General features: G+C 36.2%; 2 protein-coding genes across 2 annotated transcripts; one reads left to right on the top strand and one right to left on the bottom strand.

Moving 5' to 3' along the window:
* Positions 1–9,015: 9,015 nt before the first annotated feature.
* Positions 9,016–10,061, bottom strand: LOC147556109 (protein FAR1-RELATED SEQUENCE 5-like). The gene is made up of 2 exons (XM_086658575.1): positions 9,833–10,061; positions 9,016–9,665 (listed from the first exon to the last, which is right to left on the bottom strand). The coding sequence occupies exons 1-2, from the start codon at positions 10,059–10,061 to the stop codon at positions 9,016–9,018; spliced, it is 879 nt and encodes a 292-aa protein (XP_086514701.1).
* A 4,994-nt stretch (positions 10,062–15,055) lies between these two features.
* On the top strand, positions 15,056–25,192 carry LOC147556108 (uncharacterized). The gene is made up of 13 exons (XM_086663872.1): positions 15,056–15,529; positions 15,940–16,320; positions 16,449–16,578; positions 16,690–16,792; positions 17,992–18,112; positions 19,920–19,985; positions 20,257–20,295; positions 22,232–22,312; positions 22,562–22,609; positions 23,213–23,263; positions 23,378–23,446; positions 24,008–24,235; positions 24,457–25,192. The coding sequence occupies exons 2-13, from the start codon at positions 16,171–16,173 to the stop codon at positions 24,709–24,711; spliced, it is 1,341 nt and encodes a 446-aa protein (XP_086519998.1). The 5' UTR covers positions 15,056–15,529; positions 15,940–16,170; the 3' UTR covers positions 24,712–25,192.
* Positions 25,193–25,824: the final 632 nt, after the last annotated feature.

The raw sequence follows: 25,824 nt of genomic DNA, 5'->3' as shown, positions 1-25,824 counted from the left end.
AGAGTCTGTGGTTCTAGAATATTGTAATTTAACAAATTAATTTGGTCAAGGACCCAATTTATCCATCACAAAAGAGAACCACAGAAAATAATCACCTCCTTCCACCCCAACCTCAAAGTTAATACAGATGCATCTTTCACTAACAGTAACGAAAAAATAGGAATAAATTTTATCGTTCATGATCACCATGTTAAATTCATTACAGCATCAAATGGGCGGCAGACAAAGCATATAAGTTCATTGACATAGAGAGTGACAACTTGAATATCATCAACCACTTGGAGGACCCTAAAACTGTCATTCAATGGCAAACTCTATCGACAACCAAGAAGATAAAGCAGATAAGTAAGCATTTCAGTGAAATTCGATCATATCAAAAGGGAATGCAACGTTCAAGAAAATAAATTAGCCAAATGGACAAGAATTCATCAGGAGGAAAGGATATAGAACTCGACTCAAGTAGTTATTTCTAACATGTATTGTAATAATACTAGTTGTTAATGTAAGAACGCTCATTTCAACAACAAAAAAAGGACTCATTTTATCATTAACACAACAATTAATAGATTAGTTAAGGGGATTTTGATTTTGGAGTTTTTACCATAACCTTTGGACACTAATTGGTAGTAATTGAATTGACCTCCTTACTAATGAGTGATTGAATTTGTCTCCTTGGATTTAGAAAACACTAGTGCAATATTTGACCTAAGGAAAGTAGGATCATAAATTAAATAATGGGCCGACAAACAAGTCTCTAAGAATTATAATCTTGACTAAATCAAACAATAAAATAGGGTGTTTCAATTACTAAATTCGTAATACCAGATCATCAACGGTAATAGTTATATTCTTTTTTCGCACATCAAACATTATCTTAGTGTAAATAACAAATATATTAAGTTTAAGGAGGTAAACTCAATACTAATTATTGAGAGAAGTAAAGTAAAAAAATATCTTGACATTTTTGCATCTAGAAATGGGGTTAATTCCTCTCGGCTCTCAATTTGTGGGCAACGATTCATTTTGACCACCAAGTGTGTTTGAACTTCTTTTTTTTATGTTCATTTTTTTTTTTAGTTCATCTTTAGGGGACTTTTGGCTTAATCTCTTCTTGCATTTTTATTTATTTTCTCTCTCTTCTACACACTTTCTCTCTCCTTCTCACCTTTTCTAGAGAAGGAGTGAGAAAAATAAATATCGGAAGATGATGGTAGTGGTGGAAAGATTTTTTCTCTCTTCTACACATTTTCTCTCTCTTCTACACACTTACTCTCTCCCTCTCACCTTACTCCCTTGTACACCATCTTGCCTAAGTGGCACATAAAAGTAGGGGTGTTCTTAAAAGTTGAAACACTTGCAGGGACTCAAAATGAAAAAACACTCCCTTGTCTAATTCTAATACGGTAGACAAGGGAGTGAGGTGGGGAGTTACCCCATCACGGTTGTTTCTATGGAGGGGGTGAGAAAAATAAAGATTTGATGGTTGACCAACCATCATCCCTTTGCCACCAAAAGTAGGATGAAAAAAAATTAACAAAAAATAACAAAAAAAAAATTAAGAAGAAATCGAAGTCAAAGAACCATAAGGTCAAAACTAAAATATAAATGACTTTTAAAAAGGCCAGCGCTTTGGGGAAAGCTAAATAGTTTTCGGGGTGTGAAATTTTAAAGAGAATATGCAAAATTTTAAAAAATTTCCGGAGAAACATATTTTATGGGGAATATGATTCAAAATCAGGCCCGTGGAAGGCCCAGTGCGGGCAGGGCGACCGCACTGAGCCTCCCACCATTAGGGGCCGTTTCTCATAGATATCTTGACTAATCTATTGTTAGAACTACAAAATAAATAAGTTAACCTTCTTAGCTCAACTGGAGAGGAACTTTGAGTTCCATATTAGTGGCTCGGGTTCAAATCCCGTGGCCTTCAATCACTTTTTGTTTCTCTACCAACAGTACAGTTGTTAAGTAACTCCTACTTTCTGCTTCATTATACATTTTAGCATTCTTTTTTGTCAATAAATTATTTTCATTCCCTCATATTTAATAACTTGTAACCAAAATATTCAATACGATATTATAATAAAATGCAAACAATCAATAAAAGTTTGAAATTTTATTGTGTTATTTTTGTTATAACGTACAATCTAAGATATAACAAACATATTTCTTTTTTGTTCCTAAGTGAATGTGGATTCTTAGCCTAGATATACAAAAATATTTTTAAATGAATTTTTTTTCTTTCTATAACTACTTTCTTCGAAATATATATGGATTCACCTACGATTTTCATACAGGTGTTGTAAAATTATCTTGCACTCTAATTAATTTTTACTTGTAGCTTTTTTATTGTACGAAAAGATCGTATTCAAATTTGGCACAGGGCCCCGAAATTCTCAGCCACGGCCCTGTTCAAAATAAAAAAGCCTCCACCTCACCGATCTCTCTCTCTCCACCTCACCTCTCTCTCTTTTCTCCGACTAGGTCGCCGGCCGGAAAATTTTTCGGGCGGCGACCATGAAAAAAAACAAAAAATTTCACTCACTCACTCTCTCTAGAAACCCCGGCGAAGGGGTTTCCCTAGCCGGAGTTCCGGTCTGTAGAAGAACATACCAGATCGGTATGTTGAAGAATAGACCAGAACTCCGACGAAGGGAACCCCTTCGCCGGAGTTTCTAGAGAGAGAGAGAGTGAGTGAAATTTTTTTTTTCTTTTTCATGGTTGCCGGCTGGAAAATTTTTCGACCGCCGACCTAGTCAGAGAAGAGATAGAGGTGAGGTGGAAAGAGAGAAGATGAGGTGGAGAGAGAGTGAGGTGAGGTGGAGGGTTTTTTATTTTTATTTTCTTCTAACAACTTACAAACTAAAATTGTCAAACAAAATTGACCAATTTATTACCAAGTCTTCAAACCCCGAAAACTATTTTGTTTTCCCCTAAACGCTAACCTTTAAAAATGAAGTCCTGACACAATTACATGTGAAAAGAAAGACCTTGACACAATTGAAAGTCAAAACAAATAATTGTACGTATAAGAGCCAAAAAAACTTAAACCCCGCTCCTTTACACTGATGAAAACCAATTACCTTCACATGTAATTTCTTGATTTAATATGACTATTGTTGGAATAGCTTCAACTAAGGACGATAACAATTATTTTACTATTAATAAAAAACACAGACATATAGAACCGCAAATAGATGTATAGCTAGTGGTGGTGCATTCCTTAAATACGCCCAAAGATCTTGCCTTTAGTGTTAGAGAATGGAATTTACATGCAAGATTTTTCCTATGTATTTTATAAGTACCCAAGAAAGTCCATAGTAGTTTGTTTCACTGCACCCTACAAATTCATTTGGTGTTCAATTTATAAGAAAATTAAATGGTAGTGACTAGTGGTGTGCTTATTATATCCTTTTTAACAATTAACATTGTATTGGCATAATTTGCTAGTGTCTTCTATAAAATCAGGAAAATGGAAAGGGTTGACCATTTCTAGGTCCTTTCGTGATCACTTCGATTTGGTGGGCCGTACTTAAAAGTGGCCTACTCCTTTTAGCCATTAATAAAAGGAAGAAGGTTTGCATCATGGATCTCTAGATGGCTTTAGAAAAAGAGAGACAATGTGAGTGCAAAATAGGGTTAGTCTTTTAGGGTCAATATGAATCATGCAATAAAAGAACACAACATATATCCGTCCTCTTCCTTTCTTCTTTTTTTTTTTTTCTAGACAAATTTCTTCTTCCTTTTGGCCCCCAAATTCTCCAAAAGTCTACCTACTTACTTATCAGCTACTAGAACAAATGCAAGGTAGGCGGATTCTCATTTGTCTTTCAACAAAAAAAAAAATTCTAAAGGCGACTAATTTTTTTTAAGAGCGCCCATAAAGGGTGTTTGACTTCCCCAACCTAACTAGGGATGGAAATTGGAGTCGAGTTAGGCGCTAGTGGATACCTATGGCCGGGCTGAGACGTTCTAGACAACCAAAATCAAAGACCAATGTACTTAATGGGCGGGATCAGGCTGGAATGAAACAAAAATTTAATGCACAAAACTGGCCGTGGGTACTATTAGGCAGGCAACGGGCAAAACTGGCTTCTAGCGGATCGGGCTATCGGTGGGGCTTCCGGTACAACCATCACAAATATATGAAAAAAACTCAATTAAGAAAAAAATAATTAATAAAAACTTCTTCACATATCAAGGTCCATGCCTACAAACCTATCCTTTCATACAAAATAAATTTCTTAGATCACAAAATGGACATATTAGATGTCTGAGATTCTGCTTAGAATAATAGGATACACCATAACTCAACAAAATGGACCTATTCCTACCCCTAAGGACTTCACTTTGTCTTCCTAAGCCCCGTACTTAATGTTTGAGGTTGCTATAAGCACCCCGACGTATCACAAAATTGATTTGCTAAAAGTGCGAACACTATTCACATTGAACATCATAATCTCAAGGCGCAAAACTTTTTGTTAGGGCTGCAACAAGCACTACGTTATCCAATTTCTAACAATTCTAAAAGGCACCAGCAAGTCGAGAGGCACCTCGCTAGCGATTTCTTTAATGAAGTTATAACTTGTATACAAATATATAGTTGATGTAAGGGTAGTATAGTCTATATAAATTCTTTTTATTTATCTTGTAAGAATTATGAGAGAAAAGTAATCAATGAAAACTGGTTCAACCAACTTCAACTTTCTCCACTCTTCTCAACTCTAGATCTACAACATCCTCTATGGCGGGAACCCCCTATTTTTGTCAGTCTTCATGCTACATTGATTCAGAGCTCTGATAACTTCTTTATTGTCTTCGTCGATTTCTTCTCATATTTTCGAAGAAAACGTAGGTGAGAGATATTCAATTTACGTCATTTTAGATTTGAGAGAATTAATATCATCTACATATTGAAACCATTATTATATTTTGCACGGTGAATAGAGAAATACAATTTTCAATTATTTCAAGAACATTATTTCAAAAAGAGACCTATCAAGGCAATTTAAACTTACAACAAAAAGAAATCAACCCTTATTCCAAGTCCACCTTCGCATGATTTTTCTCCTAAATCATACGCATAAATCGAGAAAGACTAACTTACCAAGGGTGACAAACATTTCTACGTGTGCTCGTTCGAGATGAATTTCACCTCGGTGAGAGTTAGAGCAAAATCAAAACTACACATAATGCTACCAGTATATTAAGTGAGATTGAGTGAGAAGATTACAACTGTCTGTAATTTAATTTTGGTGAAACAAAAAAAAATTCGGAGTACAAAATTTTTGGTAGAACAATAACTTTGTTTTCCACAATATCCCACTATCATTTATTCTCTTCTTATAAGGCAAGGGTCGCCGAAACCACTGTTAGTTCTTTTTTTATAGCTCTTCTCCCTCCACCTACCACCTTCGACTACACCATTTTCTACTCCTCCTCTCTCTCTGGAAATCTAAATCTAGACGAAGGCTCAATATTTTAGTTTTAATTCTTTTATCTTTCTGAATACTAGTTACAGCCCGTGCCTCCGACATGGTGAAGATCTAATTTAAATATAATTTAGAGGTGCTAGTGAGAATAAATTGTAAGCTTCCATGTTCTTTCATGCTATAGTGTAAAACCCATCAAAATGACAAAAAAATAAGATCGTTCTTGAAAACGTGAAGATAGCTTGTTATGTATTTAAATTTTTTGGGAATTAATTCTATTTAGCTACCAAGGGTATTTCTTAACAAAAATTTGAAATCTTTTTGGGTCTTGGGGGCTAAAACGAACTGTCAGACACCTATTGGGCCCAATACAGTGAGTTGTTCACAAATTGTAGACCAAAATGGAATTACCCCTAAATATTACTTGATCTATAGAACTTCTGAAGCGTATTTCAGATCTGCAAGCGAAGCCTAGGATTGAGCTGACCTTGTTCTTATACTTGCTATGAGACTTGAAGATCACTAACAACTCATAACAGCGGATTTCGACTTATAGCAAATGTCGCTAGATCTGTTGAGGTCTTGTGCTTGCCTCTTTGCTTGGTACTTTTGTTGCCCTACTGGTAAGCTTAGATAGCGCCAATCCCAGGTTTTTCTTTTGAAACACATAAGCTAAGGGGGTGCCTTAATACATACTTTATAAAAGACGGAGGCCCAAAGATTCAAACCGCAAGGGAGGGGCGGCCATTGGTTGTTTAGTATCTTTCCTCCCGTATCCCTTTCTAAGCATTCCTTGATCGGGAGAATACAACAGCCGTGAAAGCTACAGATTGGAACCAAGCTATGCTGCAATTACTTCCTCGGGTAGGACAAGTCATTTAATTACTTCTCTTCGAGTAGACAACAAAGACCAAAAGGCAGTTAGTTGGCTAACGCCCGACAACCAGCGACCTTCGCTCTGGTGGTCGTGAGTGACTGAACCAGTTTCTTTTGCTCTAATCCGACCGACCCCTTGATGGAATAGAATGACATGGTGGGCAGAAGCACCAATTAATAGAGGGGCAGAGAAGATTTAATGATTGGTACAATCGGTACTCCAGGATTGAAAATTGGATTCGCTAGCTCCACCCCCGCTCCAGGTAGGGAAAAGAATGGATGCATAAGCCCAGTCACTTTGTGCCATTCTGTTCAATCTTGGGAAGAATCTACCGCGACAGGTGGAATGAATCTGTCGAGAAATTAGAGTACTTTTGGAACGGCAACGATACAACTGCCGACTCATTTCCCGGCCGAAACCCGGCCTGGTGAGTTGGCAAGCCAACCGGGCGTTGTATCATGACGTGGATGTTGCTTTCATCTGATTTTATATAGAATTTAGTTTTAATCCTCATATTATGTTTAATTTTAGTTGAGGACCCCCCACTTAAACCTTGAGTTGCCCAACTTTCTTTCATAACAAAAATCACGACTAGACATCACCTTCCTCGCGAAAACTAGGGTTTATCTTTCTGCCGGGAGTTGAGGGTCGTTCTCAGCCTGATTTTGGCCGGAAATTGTTGCTTTGGGCGTCGTCTTCTCTCCTTTATAGGTAAGGTTTGATTTTGTTTTGGTTTTATCTATTCCTCCCAACTTATCATTACTGTCTAACTCTCCCTCTCTCTACGAATTTGAAGATTTCACTCTAGTTTTCCGATCTCTCTACAAACCAAAGTGAGTCTTCATGGTTTTCTATCTCTCTAAACTTTATTTGATTATCTTTGTCTGTAAGTAATACTTATGATTTTGACCTAAACTGCCCTAAATTCTGATTTTGCTCTCAATCATGTCTAAATTGTGACCTAAATTGTCTTATGTGATAAAATTGTGGGTTGATTAGAGTTTTATAACATACTAATTTGGTTTTTGAGTTCTTAATCGTATTCATGTAAATCTTTCAAATTAAACTTTTCTGAATTAGATTCTCTTAACCTAATTGAATAAAAAGTATTAAGTTGAGCTTCATCATCATTTCATTGTTTCATTATTGAAGTTCATCAAATTTTTTTTCTAGCTAAAATCGTTTTCTACTACAACTGTTTCCTGACGAAAATAATGTATACTTTGCTATTGAGGATTTTGTTTTACAGACGTAGGCGAAGACAATTAACAAGTAATGATCATATCATTTTGAAATCAAACAACTTCGTCTTCATTCTAAATCGATCTTTATTACTCAACCTACTCTTCTTGGACTCGAAGCTCCTATCAAAATTTGTGGTATTTATAACTCCTATTCATCTATAGTACCAATTTGATTTGATTTATTATCTTCAGTTACATGTTTCAATTCTATATCCAGTATGAAACCCTAAAATGATGGGTTTTTCTCAATTGGGTTTAGTTGCTTATGATTGGTGAAGTTAAGGGTTTAGGGAAACATGGAGATTTCTAGTTGTGCTCTTACATTCAAAATTTTGAATGGAAACTGAACTTTCTCTATTGTTGTTGATTTTTCATTTTGGTTGAATTCTTGAATGTTTTCACTTATAATTTTAAGGAGAATTCGTATTAGAGGTAGTGGTTGTTTGGTCTTGACTTCTTTTAGTTGTGAACGATGAAATGTAGAGTAAGGGGTGAACAAAGTGACCTGGATCTTGAGTCTTGGCAAATTTTGTTTATGCTCCACATAAGGTCCGGCCGACTAATTGGCTGGCTACTCCTGATCTGTTCTCTGGCTTAGCCTAATAATGGTTCCCTCTAATGGTGGCCTACTAGGTTGACATTTTTTTCTAAATGTATACTATTTTTTTCTAAATGTAATGTGATGTTATATTTTGTTTGCTTAGGTTACTGTTTTGCAGGCGATGGCTCGACTAACCGAAAGTGAAAGGTACGTAATGGTGTGGTCGTGTGTGTTTATTTAAATACTATTTTGAGCTTATAATAAAGGTTATCTATTTTTGACAAATAGAAAATCAAAGATAATGGATTCTGTTCAAGAAAGAAAACAAATCAAGTGCGCTTGCTCGAATGGTTTTCTTAAAGTGTTGTTTTCCAGAACTGAGCGGAATCCTAATCGATGGTTCACAAAGTGTCCAAAAGCGGTATCGTTTTCTTTACTAAATTTTATATGTTGAATTATTGAAGTATATAGTTACGATAACTCATAATATGTGTATTATCCTCTTTTTATATGTGTAGAGAGGATTTCATGACAAGGGATGTGGATTTTGGTGTTGGTTGGATGAACTTCCCTTATGTCCATGTGGGGATGGTCCTGCCAAGCTCATCACATCAAAATCGGAAGATCGAAGGTTCTATTGTTGCCCAAAGTCGTCTTATAATGGAAAGCGTGGATGTGGGTTTCACATTTTTGAAGAAAACATCTATGATTGTGATGACATAACGGAGACGTCTACCAGAGAAGACGATGAAATAAGCCGTATTGCTGAGAAATTGATGTCGTTAGAGTTGGAATCTCGTAAAGCCATGGAGCACTACCAACAATGTGAAGAATTGAAGAAACAACTTATAAAAAGCGCAGAGTTGAAGTTGAAAGACATCGGAAAGATGTAGTCATCTGTATGCCATGTACTATGTATGTAGTTTATTTTGGGTTATTTATGGTGTATGGTTCGGAGTGAAAACCTTGAAACTTAGCTAGTGTGTAAATGTCCATCATCTGGTTTTCTATTTCGAAAGGAGTCACACAAGGCAAGACAAAATTATAAGACCTAAAGTCTTCTCTTGCCTCTTTCTCAACTTTATCCTTTAAAGCGACGTTGTATTGTTCAACAAAAAGCTTTAATGACGTTTTCGCGTTAACATATCCATCAAAAAACGCATTCATACTCTCACTTCGTTGGGTACTAGACATTCCAGCCCAGGAGTAAGGTTTTACAAATACTGGAACCCATCGTTTTCTCTCTCTATACATATCATCCAACCATCGATTATCCCATAAACTATAATGATCCATCATATATTTCCACTTAGACTCGAACTCTTCAATGCTAACTGTGTCATAAACAATATCATGTAGCGTAGTATTTATCTTCTTGTATTCTTTGTAGCTACTTAGTTTTTGAGGTATCTTCTTTATTATATGCCAAATACACCATCGGTGTCTTGTGTTAGGAAAAACTTCCTCAATAGCACACCGCATAGCTTGATCTTGATCTGTAATAATACCATCAGGCGCCTTACCATCCATACAATCAAGCCAAGTCCTAAACAACCAACTAAATGTCTCTGTATCTTCATTAGACAATAGACCACAACCCAAAATAATAGATTGCCCATGATGGTTAATCCCAACAAAAGGAGCAAAAGGAAGACCAAATCTATTTGTTAGGTAGGTTGTATCGAATGTTATAACATCTTGTATGCCTCTCTACTCCTCCTATCTGTCCAAAACGCATTACGTAAGCAACCCTTATCGTCTAAATCCATACTAAAAACAAAACCATTGCTCTTCTTCTGCATAGTAAAAAAGTATCGTTGAATAGCTGCAACATCTCCTTCCCCGAGACGAATTGCTCTTTTCTTTTGTATATAATTTATGCAATCTCTTTCATTAAATGGGACCTTCTCATGTCCACCAGCTGCTACAACATGTTGCTTATAGTTTCGGTTCACTTTAATTTGTGCCATATCACTAATCTCAAGTTGTCTTGCCACACGTGCATTAATCTTTCGCTAACATCTGAAGTGGCGAGCTTTTCCGGGGCTAAGAATATGATTGTGCTCTAAAAGAACACAAGTAATTTCGTACTTCCCACTTTCATTCAACTTCCCACAAATTTTGGCTTGACACCCAGTTTTACTAGTATGTTGTGGTTGAATAGGATTGCTACTTGCTGATTTAGCTGGCCCATTTTTCCCACAAGTCAATGTAATGTATCAAACTACTCCTCCCGCTTTTTTTGATGATCGTTTGCTTATTGAGAACCCTTCTTTTCTAGCATAAGAAAGACATACTTCATACATTTCATCAATTCCAAACCAACACTTGGTACAATTACTTCTTTATGTTTGTCACTTTCTTTCTCGGACATTAGCTCAAAATCATCCATATGTTCACTTTCTGAAGATTGCGACATCTCTGCAAAAGATATTCTACTAATTTGGATCACATATAAGACATTTAGGGTTCAATTACAGCAAAATCAGTCATATTTGTTCCTAATAGACACAAGTATTTCTACACAAAAGGAACTAATTAACCACAAACACTTCTTGGACAAGAATTGATAAAAAATGAACAGAAATTTCAGTCATTCATTGATATCGCGAATGGGCAAATAGTAATGTTCACTAAAGAGTAGCTAAATTGAAACAACAAAAAAGCAATTTAAACACAATCTATTATATTAAAACAGGTCAGTCGGTTATCCAGGAGATAAGTCTGCCCGTCCATTTTATTTCAGAGATTTGGTTGGGACATATCCGACGGATGATATAATTTTTTTTTATGTAAATAGACTACAAAAAGAAGGGTATCTATGTAAATCAACTAAAATTGGTTAGAGTAACTACTACCCATATATTTCTCTCCTTTTTTTTTCTATTCAGTAGAAAAACGTGGGAGGATGAGAAATTAGTGGGGAGAAAATCTCTCTTCCACATTCTTGATCGGTTTTTTTATGAAAAACTTCCCAAAGTAACTACTTCGAAACATATATAAATAGAACTCTTGCCAGACTGATATCTTTTCACTGTAAGAAAAAAACAATCTCTCACATCTATTTTATAGTTCAGACTTCAATGAAATATTATTTTTCTTTTTTAAATGTAATTCTCTTTTTTTAAATGTACAATGAAATATTATTTTTCATTTTTAAATGTAATTCTCTTTTTTTTTTAAATGTAAATAGCTTAGTATTTGATTGCTCCTCTTGGTTGTTTAATGTATAATTATTGTTTTCTCTAAATGTAAACACGACGGCGCAGCCAAAAGGGATCTAGCGCGTCCGTAGGACGCGGTGGGAACCTAGTCAACTATAGAATTAAGAGAATTAACATTTTCAAATATACCCAAATTTGTTCTGGGTGTGAATATTTTCCTAACAAATGTAATACCAGAATATTGAACAAGACAAAAAAGTTTAAGCAGATGTTATCAGATTCTAACTACTTCAACTACTAAGAATTAAAGCTGTCTGTAACCAATGAAAAAATCCAATCCATAATTGAATTGCCAGGCACTATATTTTCATTTATCATGATTCTACTCTCCTTCTCCAACAAGATTTTGAAGACAATTAGGGTTTTTAAAAATATACCTAGGATTTTCAAATTCCAGTCTAATGTAACAAAGTTAGAGAGAGAAAATAAATAAGATAGAAAGATAGAGTGAGGGAGGGAGAAATACCTGAGTAGGGCTTTTGGAAAATCAAAGAGAAAATTTAGGGTTGGAAATGGACGAGAAGACGTCGGATTTTGTGGTGGTGGTGGTGTTTCTAACAGAGAGAGAGAGAAACCCTAACTCAAGAAAGGGAAGAGCTTCTTGGTTAGGAAATCTGATTTCTCAAGGCTTTTATGGGGGTCCACAACTATAATTAAACATAATATGAGGGACGAAAACTAGATTCCATATAAAATCAGATGAAAGCAACATCCACGTCATGATACAACGCCCGGTTGGCTTGCCAACTCACCCCGCCGAGTTTCGGCCGGGAAATGAGCCGGAAGTTGTATCATAGTTTCTTTTGGAATTATTTGAGGAGTGTAATATTAAATATGTCTTCTAACAAATAAACCAACCAACTGACTACTATCAAAAGTGAGACCGCATGGAGGCACATTCGAATTTCTACCCAAAGAATTCTCAGAGGAACTAAGGAAGCTACTGGATGAAGATTTCAGAGGGGGATTATCAGCATTCGACAGTCCTTATGCACATAGGGTTCTTTCGTTGGTTTATTTATTGGTTATTGCGTTGTTCTTGAATTTGTTAAAAAAAATTGATTGTTATTAGTTTCTTGTCTTTTTTAGTTTCTTTTAATGTAAAGGGTCGGGCCTTTCGACCCGTTGACAATTTCAATTAAAAAAATTCAAAGTCTTAGTTATAAGGGTCATTTTCAGGTCGGTTAAGAGTTTCGGTATTTTGAACGGGCAACGTTTTTCTTAATGAAGCCCAAGCTAGCCATTATAAGCATGTCAGGTTGGCAGAGTTAAGCATGTCAATAGATATCTGAACATTTGACATCCTATCAGTATCTGTATTTGATTTTCAAAAAAAAAAATTGAAATTTCGGATATCGGATACGGATTCGGATATTTCTTACCGAATATTTTCTTATCGAATACGAATTCAGGTACACCAATATCCAACACGATAAATATCCGTATCTGATAAGTAATACTCTCTCTGTCCCAAATTAAGAGTCTATTATTCATTTTTTAGTCCCAAATTAAGAGTTACATTCCTAATATATTATATAAAATCCCTTACTTATCCATGAATCTCGTTTCTTTAATATTTACAATATATGGTACATTAATTAAGCTAATTAAGACATTTGACACTTTCCAGTACAAAAATTGACTTCTCCAATAAACAAATTCATTCTTTTAGAATAATCTCATTACTTTATTAATGCCCAAATTTGATCGACCTACTAACTAAAAATTTACTTGCAATAAGTGAGGAATTAAAAGCAATAAATAGTTACATGTATTTCTAGAATGAAAATTGTAATCTTTGAATTATTTCAAGAAAAGTTATCAAATAAATAAGGGTAAACTTGGAAGAAGCAAAAATATGAAAATAAGTTAAACTAGTTGCATAAATACTAGTATTAATCTCAGACATCTAATGTCTAACACTAGTATTCTCAGGATCTCATGCATAAGCTAATAATGATAACTAAGTTAAACTAGTTGCATAAATACCTTTATCGCTAGTTTTCCCTCGAACCTTTCCAATCGCTTTTGGGAACCAAGAGCTCCAATTGTAGCTCCTCTACTTGGGACGCCGAGAAATCACCTCGATCTCCCACCTTGTTGCTAGCTAGAACACCAATGGTGGTTAGACGAAGAACACCTTCTTCTTTGACTAGATAGACAGTTGGGATTAATTATCTTTTCTTAGTCTAATTGATGTTGTAGAATAAGAGAGCTCCTTGAGAATTATCCACACCTTATTCAAGTCCTAAGAGACATTATATAGAACCCCAAGTTAGAGTACAACCCTAATTAGGTTTCCCAAAAAGTCCCTTTTGAATAAGATTAAGAAAATAGTCGAAAATAGATCTAGTTTCTATTTTCCTATTTTCTTACATTGGGTCAGCCAAGATATGCTCTAAAAGGGTAGATCTGGTCGGTCCCCTTAGGCTGGTCGGTCAAGCAAGGTCGACCCTTATAATGGGCCAAAAAGCCCTTTTAGGTGCCCGAACCAAATAACCCCTCTTCGGTCCTTTTGTATTATCTTTGCCCAAACTTCCTTTAGGCCTTAGGGGCATATCTATGGGTCTTACCCATCCATATATGTCTCATCCCTCTAGTCATATATTTCAATCAAGTTGTCACTCTTTGTGTAACTCGTTGTAGGATCTGGTCGAAGTTAGCCGCGAATTACTTAGTAATTCGACGATCGTAGTTGGTTTCTAGCTAAACACTACAACCCTAAATCGTTTGGACTTGATGATCTTCTTCATCAATTGTCCTATCCGACAAATTGCTCGCATTGCATCTTTGATCAAAGGACGATCTCCTTCAAATCGAACAACAAGTCTCCATCTATAATCGAGCAAAGAAACAATAATGAAAACAAATTAAAGTAGAAACCTAAAAAGACCTCGTATCTTTTCATCCATTATCAAAACAATGAATAATGAAAACTAATCGAAACAAACCAAATCTTTGTCTACAATCGAAAAAAAAGACAATGAAAACTAATCGAAGTGGAAACCCTAAAAATGCTATGACTTTGTTCAAATCGACTCATCTTCATCTCAAAATGTAATCAATTTGTTTGTCGAGTCGAAGAAATAAAGACAGAGAAGAAGATGAGTTGGTGATAAAGAGAGAAGAAGATTAGTTCCTGATAAAGAAGATTAGAGGAAGATGAAGACGATGAAGGACCAAACATACTTTAGAGAGATAAAATAGAGGTAAAGAGACAAAAATAAACCTGAAGAGGATATGGGTATTTCTAGAATGTGTCTTTTACAAAATGACCTGAGAAACGATTAGACATATTATTTGAAACACAGATAATAGTTACATATATTAATTATGACACATTTTAGTTAATTGAAAAAGCCAAGTATTATTTATTCATTATGTAAAATATATTGACTCAAATTCTCATTTTCTAAAGTTTGATTTGGCACGACTTACTTCGGTAGGTTAGATATGTCGGGTCCGAAAATGTGGCAGGGTCAATCGGACCCGTCGAGGGTAGAGGATTGTGATAGTCTCACATCTCTCGTCAGAGTATTCAAAGGCTGGGTTAAAGGTGTACGCTCAAACTTAGTAAGTGTGGAGGGTATAGGATTGTGATAGTCCCACATTGCTCGCGAGAGTATCCGAAATCTGGGCTATAGGTGTACGTTCAAACCTAGTAAGTGTCAAGGCGTTTTGGATAGGTTCGTGGATCCATCGCCAAGAACAAAATCCCTTACCTATAGACTTGGACCTGAAGTGCAAAAGACGGAAACAATATCGATAACTACTAAAACTTGGAGCGTCACAGTCGTGCCAGTTCCATGGGTCATGTGGCGAGTCAGCCCGGCTCGGCCCGGTCCCCACCAGTAAATTGGGGGATACAAGCAGTCGAGTCAAGTCGTAAATGGTGGTGCATCGAAGCTATTGCATGAGAAGGTAGAGAGAGAAAGACATTAAGAGGGAGAGATAAAGAACAAGTTTGATGATTTTGCTTCTTCCTTCCCTCCTTTTCTAATCTTCAGAACTTATACCACCTCTTTCTCTTTATCTCTCGAAACCCTATTTTGTTTCAACTCTTCTTCCCATTCTATTCGTTTCCCTTAAGACTTCAAACCCTAAATCGCCCGAGTCCGATACCGTTTCAGAACGTTTCAACTCGTTCTCCCTTCGGATCTCTCTCGCGCGTTCTATTCTCTCTCTAACTCGCCCTTGCGAGTTTAAATTGAAGGGTGAAAATCTTTACTCTTGTTGTCTTTATGATCTCCTCTTGTTTGGGAATTCTTTTTTGATGTTCGAATTTGAAAAAATGGCGCGTTTGTTAACCAAAAAAATTTAACCTTGAGAGAGAAAAACCCCATTTTTTAAGACATTGAGTATTCTATTGCTATTGAATTGTATTTTGAAACTAGGGCATTATCCCTGTCGTGATAAAATTTGATTTATCGATCACTAGGGTTAGGTTACATATTGCATTGAGGGTTTATTCCTTTGAAGCTCAGCTATCATAATTCTAGGGCTTTCAATTCTGTATTCCTTAACTCATTTTCTTGTCTGTGATTGCTATTCTTCTAAATTTATTGTTGTTTTTTATTTCTATTCTGGTGGGAGCTAAATTTGTTCTTGTGTTACATTTTTTCAGGTGGTTTGAAGTTTATAGTTATTGAGCTTACCATAGAAGGAGAAGATTAAGCTCGCATTGATTGTTCTGAATTGGGAGCTGGAGAATAACCGAAGGGGCTTGTTTATCGTGAATTATTTTTAAATTGTTAGCTTCATTTTGTATTGTTATTAGTGTTCCTTGTTTGGGAGTTGCAATGGGAGTGGGTTGACTGATGAGAAAAGATTTGATTCCACCGGGCAATGAGCGGACATGAGTAGGCTGTCATTTAGGCCTCGTCCTCTCGACATTCATAAGAAACTTCCAATTGTTAAGTCTCTTAAGGATTTTGATGATGATGATAATACTACTTCAACTCGTAATTCACAGTTATTTCGTCTTGCTGGAGATGTTGAAAATCAGGTAATGTTTTCAATTTGATTAAAAATGATTGGGAGAAAATACTAGGTTAGGGGAAGCCTTTAGAAATGAATAAACTGTTTTCGCCTTTTGTGATTTTCATGATTCTTAACCGTATATTGGTCTTACAGGTTCACCAAACCCCCAGTAAGAAATATGTCCCCGAAATACCTATTCCACAGTTTGATATTGTGGATACGTATGAAAGAGATTACACCCAAACTTTTGCTCAACCAACATCTTATTTACGTGGAAGGGGAGGTATGCCACATAAATCACTTTTATCATTCTCCATTAGAAGGTCAAGAGCATCAAATTACATTAATTAGTTGCTAGTGTAAACTAATGGGCCTTTGCTATAAAATTTTGCAGCCAGAGCGGAGATTGGAGAGTTTGTGGAGTATGACCTGGACAACGAGGATGAGGATTGGCTTCAAGAGTTCAACAATGAAAGGAAGATTCTTACGGCTGAAAAGTAAAGTTATTTTTTTTCCTTTTAGTGTTTCGTTCACATGTTCTGTACGTTATTCATACCCTCCATTCAACTGTGTAAAAAAGGAATCTTTTGTACATTAGAAGCAAACGATTTGTTTACATGTTGGCCCCAGACTCTCAATTACTGCATTTTTCTATTAGTTTGTTTTTCTTTCTAAAATCTGTTGTGTGACTGTCAGATCTACTTGCTTGTTCACGTGACCTTCGTGATCCTTAGCCATGAAGTTGTTTTCCTACCACCCAATCTTGTTCTTCTATAGAAGGAGAAATCCCTTTTCCTTTTTCATTAACTGTTTGTTTTTAATGCATTTATCATTAACTGATGCAATGCATTGATTTACCGTTTCCACTCTGTTCTGCCCGTTTATGGCAGGTTAGATAGGATGGGGTGGCAACCATACTTCTTAAGTTATAGTAACAAGAATATAGTAACTTAATATATCGATATAATTGAAGTATAATATACTTAATAATTGAGTAATCAAGACTAATCGGGTCCGGATGGGGCAGGGGGTAATTGCGATCCCATCTGACCCCATCCTTAAGTCTTAAGAGATTTGGATTGAAACAAAGGCTTCCCATTTTATGGAATATACTACCAACGAAAAATTGAGGCTCTGTGCCTCTGCATCACTTTTAACATATGATATCTTGCTGAATATTTGGCATACTATTACTACCCAGTATACTAAGTAAGTTTACATCATTGGACTCTATGGAAGATGTTGAAATGGATATTTAGTAATTCATCCATCCCATCAACTATAATATGCAATATGAGAGCATCTGGATCGCTTGTTCTTTGGTCCCAGCAATAAGCTTCTTTTTTGGTTGGTGCATCTTTTCCAATTATCTTCCAAGAAAGAAGAGATGAAAAATGGCATGAGTACGTAGGCACATCTCGGTTGTATTGGGTCTTCATCTCTAACAGTATCCGGTTCTGTGTGTTAGTGTTAGCTACTGAAAAATGTATTTAGTACGAATCGAGAAATTATATGCATTCGTTGATGACTAGCTGGTTAGAACTTTCTTAAACTTATTTAACTTAAAACGTCTAGGAACGTAAATTCATGAATTGATTGAACATGTTACTTAATAACTTATTACAACTATCCGAATAAGTAACACTGCACTGCACATTTTTCCTGACTCTTGCAAACTGCGTGGATATGTATTCAGCTTTGAGACCCTTCTTTTCAAATTAGAGGTCTTGGATCACAAGACTCGAGAAAGAGCAGGAGTCATTCCACCTCTGGGCTCACCAGTTCCTGCTATTCTGCAACAAGATGTTGGCATTGAGGTGAAGTTTGATTTTATGATGTGAAAATGAGAATCGTGTTAACTTTTTTTTTATAATTTTAATGTCGTGTTCAAGTATATATTTGTCGTTTCTTTTGATTTCACAACTTCATTAGTTCTTTCTTTTGCTACTCTTTGTCTTGATTATACATGCATTTAGCTCTTCTTTTTTCAGTTACAGTATCATATTTAAACTTAGCAAATGCAGGATCTAAGATATCCCCGTATGTTGAAACCAATGTTGAGTTGTTGGGCTACATAGTTTTTCTAATTTTATTTTCTTTTGTATTTTGCTCATGACATATGTTGCTTATATAGAAACTTATTCTTGTTAACTTGCTGTGGAAAGAAATTTGTTATTTCCTTTTCCATGAAGCAATATTTATCTTCTCAGACTTCCTAATTGCAGAACCTCTCTTTTTGTGCTTTCTGCAAATGAATTAGGATAGGTACCCCCAATATTTGATATTATTCTATTAATTATTTAAGGAAGCTGAATTTATTGAGATGTTTTGTCATAGATCCCTAGGTAGGGAATATTGGAGAATCATTGCCAAAAATAAAATATTGATATTACAAAGTTATTGAACTAGTTACCAGTATGTTTAGGAGCACTTGTAATTTATTGTTTCATGTTGATAAACAAACATATATAGTTGCTTATAAACCGACCAAAGGAAATGCTATGAAGCTTCAAAATTCGATATGGATTGCATTAGTAATTTATGATGAAGAGGAGAGATTGATCATTGATATACCTACGTTTATTGCAAAGGGGTCTTGTTCTTATTTGCTAGTATTTTGACCCGGGAGCATTATTGAGTTCTAATTTTGCCATGCTGAAATATTGGTACAGAAGGCTTGATTTAATCCTCGCTTGCCCTCTTATGTCGTGATATCTGAACAATAGTTCATGGCCTTCCATGCAAATTTGGTTTTATGGAAAATGGCAAACTTGATTGCATTACAAATTTATGATAAAGAGGAGAGATTGATATTTACCTACATTCTATTACTATTGCAAAGGCCAAATGGAACTTGTTCTTATTCGCTACTGTTTTGACCCGGGAGCATTATTAACTTATCATTTTCCGATGCTGAAATATTGGTACAGAAGGCTTGTTTTAATCATGTCGTTCCCTTTTGTGTCGTGATATCTGAACAATAGTTCATGGCCTTTCATGCAAATTGGGTTTTATGGAAAATGGCAAACTTGGGCAATGTTGCCAAATGATGAGACAGGTTTTATGATGTTCATGAAAGTATCTTCTTGGTTTTATGATGTTCATGGAAGTATCTTCTTTATTTAGTTCTTTATGCTTTTTTAAAAAGAATGAACTATCCGTTCCAGCTAATATTAACCAGGACTGAAGATTTTCTATGTCTCTTATTCCACTGGTCCAGGAACTTCCAGTGGGTCAAAAGTCTTACTTATTTGGACTACATTTTACAGTGGGACTGTGGGAGAACATAATAGTGTAACATTGCCCCTATAAGTTCAAATCCTCTTTTGGATTCTTTGTACAATTCTTTTCTTTTAATATTAATTCAAATTGTTCAAAGAAAAAATATTAACCAGGACTGTAAACTTCTCGAACAGAGGTGATTTATTGTAGCATGCTGCATGATTATAGGATACTCAATACTGACACTTGATTTCTATAGTTTGTTCAGTTGCGCACTTTCTCTTACTTGATAATTTTGTTATTGTTGTTTGTGGCGGTTGCTGGCTCAGCTAATTGTGCTGTCTTGTTAATTAAAGATCTGCTGACATTTTGTCTGAATGTTTGTTTTTCCTTGTGATTCAGCTCCTACAATCCCAATCCATTAGATATGCTATCTGCCAATCTGTATATAACTATTGGAAGGCAAAGGTATTACATAACAACTTTTTCTATTTACTTTATAAGGGTCTGTTAAGTATCAGTAGTTTCTATCTGCTATATATGCATTTCATATTCGGTTCAATGAAGGTTTAGTCGTAAGAGGTGCCATATACCAGTAGATATGATGGTTTCAGCGTTTATCTAGATAGTTGAAATTTTTTTCCCCATCTAATCTTGTTTTAGTTTTATTTAGGAGCTTTATGTGTAGTGTGTGCTATATTGTATTCAAGTTATTCATGTTTTCTTCTTTCTTAATCAGCGGGACAGGTGCCAAAAGCCTATTCTTCGTCGGTTACAGGTGAGTTTGTTCACATGTTATAACACTGGAAATTTTAATTCTAGATTATAGTCAATGAGCAGTTGTTTCTCGCTTCCTGCTATGAAGTAATCTAGTACTATGCTGTGTGACCTTGTCAAAAATACATAGGAAACCAGAGCCAGGGACCTTTGTTATTTCTCGTAGAACATTATTGATGCAATTTCGTTGGTTGTATGAAACACAAATCCTTCAAAATAGCTTCTGAACTCATATTTTATACGTGTTAGGTGTGGGGGATGGGGATTCTCAGGATTTCATGGATTATCCACATATCTGATCACACCCATATCCATATTTTGAAAATGTGATGAATCCCCTAGACATATTCTTATATCCACCTACGCCCTAGCTGTCAGTCTCGGCTGGCTCGGCCGAGTAACTCGGGACTCGACTCAGGCTCAGGGGTAGGCCCAGCTGAGCTTGGCCAAGTACTGAAGTGTCGAGTTATCTTGACTCGCCATCTTTTTAGAATGTGGCAAATAAGTAAATCCATATGAAAACTGTTAGAAACTTCTAGAAATAGTTTTTAGAGATACCAAAAGGTATTTCGAAATACCAAAGCCTTTTTAGAAAGTAAAAAAAGGTTATACAAGTCTGCTTACCAAGAGTTGAAAAAAGGAAATAGTTTAAAGCATTTTCATTAAATAATATAAGAACTAGATGATGTCTTTATATAATTAATGATTATTCTTTTTTTTTTTTTACCATGACTCGGCCTAACTCGGCTCCACTTAAGCTCGGCCTTTGGCCGATCCCTAGGCGAGTCTGAGTTGAACAGCTTAGCTTGTGCCTATATTTGTGCTTAATCTTGATCAAGGTTTGAAAATACGATTTTACACCTCGAGGCGGTTTGCTCTCACAAGGCGAGGCGGTGCCTCGAGGCACGCCTCGATGCGTAAAATACGAAAAAAAAGATTTGCTAAAGACAATGACATCAACTATGTAAGAATATATTATAACATGTTTTTGTAATTAAATACCATAAAATATATCAAAACTTCAAAAATAGTAAAACTAGAAAGTAATTGTAAAAGTAGAAGAAGAGATAGAAGATGATACATGTAGCAGGCTAGCAGCAGTAGCATGCTAGTAGCAGGCTAGCAGCAGCAAGCAGTAAAAGTAGAAGTCAGGGACTCAAAATTGTAAAGAGAAAAACACTTGCCAAAAAGTAGAAGAGATAGAAGATGACTAAAGAAGTAGAGGGAGTCTGACTTGTAGCAGCAAGCCATCAACCAACAAGAAAAGTAAAAGAAGATGACTAAAAATAATGTTTTTTTTTTCTGACCTAAAAAACGTACGCCTTGAGGCGCCTCGGGACGGCCTCGCCTCGATGCGCGCCTCGAGGCGTATGATACGGTAGTTTTTTAAAACCTTGATCTTGATTAATGTATTGGCGTATCCAGCCACCCATTAGTTAGCGTATTCAGTATTCCTAACTTGTGTAGCTCTCACCTTTAGATTTAGGATAGATTATTAGTCAGCTTTCAGATGATATTATGCTCTGGCATGTCATGTCAGCATGTGACATCTCCATGTATGTTGCATACATCAGCTTTTTTCTTATTTCTGCCGTCGTTACTTTGTTAATATGGTATAGTTTCTTTTGTTATACCCTCATTTTGGTTCATTTCCTGCATTCAAATTTGTGCTGCAGGAAATGTTATTTTCATCTGTTGCATGTCTGAATTTACCGTTCATTTTGTGATTATAGTATCCATTTTGGTGTGAAGTTGTAGTTGTCTAGTGAATATTATTTAGATATTATTAAATTATAGATATACGAGTGGAATTTGTTGACTGGTGAGTGGTGAATTCATATTCATGCCGTTATGCTGCAGTTCAAATTTTTGAATAACTTTGTTTGACTGGATATGCCATACCTGCTAACTAAATGTGATTTCCTTACGCCATGCAGCCCCCTCCACCAGTTAATGACACCAATCCATTCAATGTATTTAGGCCAAGGGAAAAAGCCCACCGATTGCACACAAGGAGGGTAGGTTTTACTGGTCCTTTAAGTTTATTTCTGTTCGATTTCCAGTAGAAATCAAACAATTTTGTTTTTTTGGCTAATGTAGACTTTAAGCCTTTGTTTTTCTAGACAACCTTTTTGTAACTGTTTTTCATGTCAATATAATTTTCATGTCTTTGTTCAAAACAAATTTCTTCGTTGGTGAAATACAAGGAAAAACAGATCGGTCAAAATCTGATATTTTTTTTTGACTTAACTTCTGGTCTTCTGTAGATGCAAAGGAGGGAGAACAATGTTCAGTCATTTGAAAAGCTACGTCAGGTAAATTTTTCTGTATGATTTGATTATGCAAATGATTTATTTGTGCATGATGTCATGCTGAAGACCAACTCTAAGTGGAATTTATATATGATTAAGACTTCATTTGTAGGTTAGCCCCTTTCCAATATGAGATTTCCAATTGTGTTCCTTAAATTTTCTAGTTATGAAATTTAGTTTAGTAGAAAGAATGAGGAGAAGAAATTAATCAGGAACTGGGTTGACAAAAAATCGTGCCAAATATTTGTTCGGTGGGTAATTTTTTTTCAGGGTGTACAACGCCCTACCTACTAGGCTGTTAGAGGGAGCTCGAGTGAGGACTGACGTAGAATCATTTTGCACTTTGTTTTGTCAAACAAGTCTATATACCTAAATAATACTGGTGAAACATACTTATGCACATATCATTTAAGTCCGGTCTTCAAGCTTATTTGAACCTGTGGAGAGCAGTACTCGTAATGAGTTGGGAACAACACCAACAGACAACAGTTACTTGGTACCCTTAACTATTTGGCACTCACTTAAACTCTTCTAGCAATAAAGATGTTTCTAAATACGCATGACTATGGTCCTTTGTTATTGACTTTTTTTTGTTCATATATTCAGGTGAGGCGCAACCTGGACCAAGCCAAAACAGTACTAGATGCGTTGATTAAGGTAATTATTTTTTCCTCAAAATATTATTTTACTTTATTCTATGATAATTCACTTATTTTTTGAGTCATGATGTTATAGAGAACAAATTATAGTGTGCTAAAATAATATTTGCAGAGAGAAGAGAAGAAACGTGAGGTTATGGAGAGTGAAATTAGCCTACAACGCATCAAAATGAAGTATAAGGTGATGCGTTATTCAATCTTTTTTGGTTGCTCATCAATCATCTACATTGTATCTATTTTAGTTGTTCATATTTTCATTCATTTAGTCTACTATTTTGCGATAATAGTAACAAATATTTCTGTACGAAGGTATACAACAAGGTCTAATTCAAATTTTAGCCACGACTTCTAGTGATGGAGGAGGCCTTCTAGATCCAGCCCGAGCCACTTCATAGGCTGTGCCTGTAACACGTTATTCATTATTATTAATTGTAGCAACCAATGGATATTTAGTTCATTATTAATAGTAGTAGCAACCAATGGATATTTACTTTTGCCGACCAGAGGGAATCATGTTAGAGATAATGGTATTCCTTAAACAAAAATGGGTTCCAGACTCAAGTTAACGCGGCCACAAATCATACCCAATGTCATTAATATTTTGTTCTACATGAATGTATAGCAGTATAGGATTATGAAATCTAATTATCTTGTTTACGAACTTCCTACTAGTAGTCTTTGGTTTGTTTACAATAGCTTGCACTCTTGGCTAGCTAGCTGACAATTTTTAATGTATCATCAGAATGAGACTCGGCTAATTGAAGATGGATTGGCATATATGGATGGCTACTCAGCTCAATTTGGATATGAAGACGATTCTTTCGATTCAGATGATCTTTCAAGTTGTCACCCTCGTACGCGACCAGCTGCAGCACAAAATCCTTCTTTCATGGATCCAAAGCTAATGATGGTTCCATCAGGTCGGAATTACAGACAGCCACCTCTGCACCAGGGATGGCTCCAAAAGCGGGTATATACACTAACTTCTCATGTTTCTCACACAGTAAGAAGAGCTCCTAAATTTGCTTTGGAGTTTCAACGCATATTATTTTCTGCTCATGTTTCTCTCACAGTAAGATAAGCTTCATAGAGACATATATTTTCCATGCATGTCTGTAAGAGAATTGATTGTTATGCCCTAGAGATTTGTCACTACCTCATTATTAATTTAGATTCGGAAAACTTACGCAGGATCCGAATGAGCCAGTTTTGTTGTTCACAAGACCTGTAGATCCAGTTAAACTGGCCACTGCGGGGATCGCCCCACCACCAAATCCTCCACCATTGGAGAATGGTGATATACCTTCGCAGAAATATTGTTACCGTGGACGAATTGGCAGGGGAGGAAGGATCATATTCGATCGGTGGAATCCACTTCTCCAAACTCCAGTAGAGCCTCCTGATAAGTCATCTCCATATTGCAGGCCTCTACCTCATCATGGTTGAATTAGTAGTTAGTTTTCCTCCAAAAAATTTCATGTCTCAGCGTTGAGTCGCAGAAACCAGGGGGATCCCAATGTATCCGTGGTTGAATGAATCCCGTATAAATTTTGCTTTCTGCGAGATTAGAAAATCACCTAGGCAGGCCGAGAATTACCTTGGAAGCAAATCCGGATTCCAGCAGTTTCTATGCAAATTTATTGGGTGGGTACCACGGCGACCAAGGAGAAGATGGTAGTAGCAGCAGCAGCAGCAGATGAAATGGCGATAGATGATTAATGTAATTGTTTACAGAGGTTGGTTGTTGAGGCCATATGGTGCATTTGTAGATGGTTATGATGTTGATGATGTCCCCATTTTTGTGCTGTTAATGTTTTGTTTTATTCCCCAATGACCTATGGGATTCCCTCTGCCACCCTATTGTACAATTGTTGTCACCTTCCTTGCATTATTTATAGAAGAACTATGACCAGCCTCAGTTGTGTTTTAACTATATCCTAACATTAGAGTGCAAAGGCCATTCCTACTATTTGTTGTTTTGCATTGAGGGTTTCTGCAAGGGTAGAGTCGTGGAGATAAACCTCGCACTTTTGCCCAAACCTGTTAGTGCCTTATAACCCTTGGACTTTTTGAGCCTGGATTATCTGCGGTGTGCGAAATTTTGTCCGTGGGACTCGTGTACTCAAAGTCTAATCGAAGGCAGCTCATGAGTTCAAATGTGCCCGAAACTCTGGGGAACAAGGCAAGGGGACCATTGTCCCCACTCTTCTTATTGATGGCTGAAACTCTGAGCCACTACTGTAGATAGGCGGAAGAAAAGAGATGGATTCAAAGAAAGAAATTAGGGTACCCCAATGAATCATCTTCAATTTGTTGACAACACTCTTGTGGACGAAATTAGCGTACCCCAATGAATCATCTTCAATTTGTTGACAACACTCTTGTGGACGACGGTCCATGACAACTCAGGAAACTTGAGGATATTTTGATCTGGTTCGAGTTAAGGGTCTCTAGGTGAACAACTTAAAATCTAAAATCTACCCTATGATGTTTATAATGAAAGGACCACTGGGTTGCATAGAACCTGCTACCTCGGGACATCTAGGTAGGGGGATTGGG

Source organism: Eschscholzia californica, unplaced genomic scaffold, assembly GCF_041429995.1.
Source record: "Eschscholzia californica isolate CP2 unplaced genomic scaffold, dmEscCali1.0.p SCAF_2, whole genome shotgun sequence".
NCBI lineage: Eukaryota > Viridiplantae > Streptophyta > Magnoliopsida > Ranunculales > Papaveraceae > Eschscholzia > Eschscholzia californica.
The sequence above is the reverse complement of the archived record's forward strand: the minus strand, read 5'-3'. Positions and strand labels throughout refer to the sequence as shown.

Coding starts and splice junctions, on each gene's coding strand:
- LOC147556109 (XM_086658575.1), bottom strand. CDS start 10,061: ATGGCACAAATTAAAGTGAACCGAAACTATAAGCAACATGTTGTAGCA. Junction 9,666..9,832: donor AGACGATAAGGGTTGCTTAC/GTAATGCGTTTT, acceptor TGTCTAATGAAG/ATACAGAGACATTTAGTTGG.
- LOC147556108 (XM_086663872.1), top strand. CDS start 16,171: ATGAGTAGGCTGTCATTTAGGCCTCGTCCTCTCGACATTCATAAGAAA. Junction 20,296..22,231: donor CTATTCTTCGTCGGTTACAG/GTGAGTTTGTTC, acceptor TACGCCATGCAG/CCCCCTCCACCAGTTAATGA. Junction 24,236..24,456: donor AGGGATGGCTCCAAAAGCGG/GTATATACACTA, acceptor AAACTTACGCAG/GATCCGAATGAGCCAGTTTT.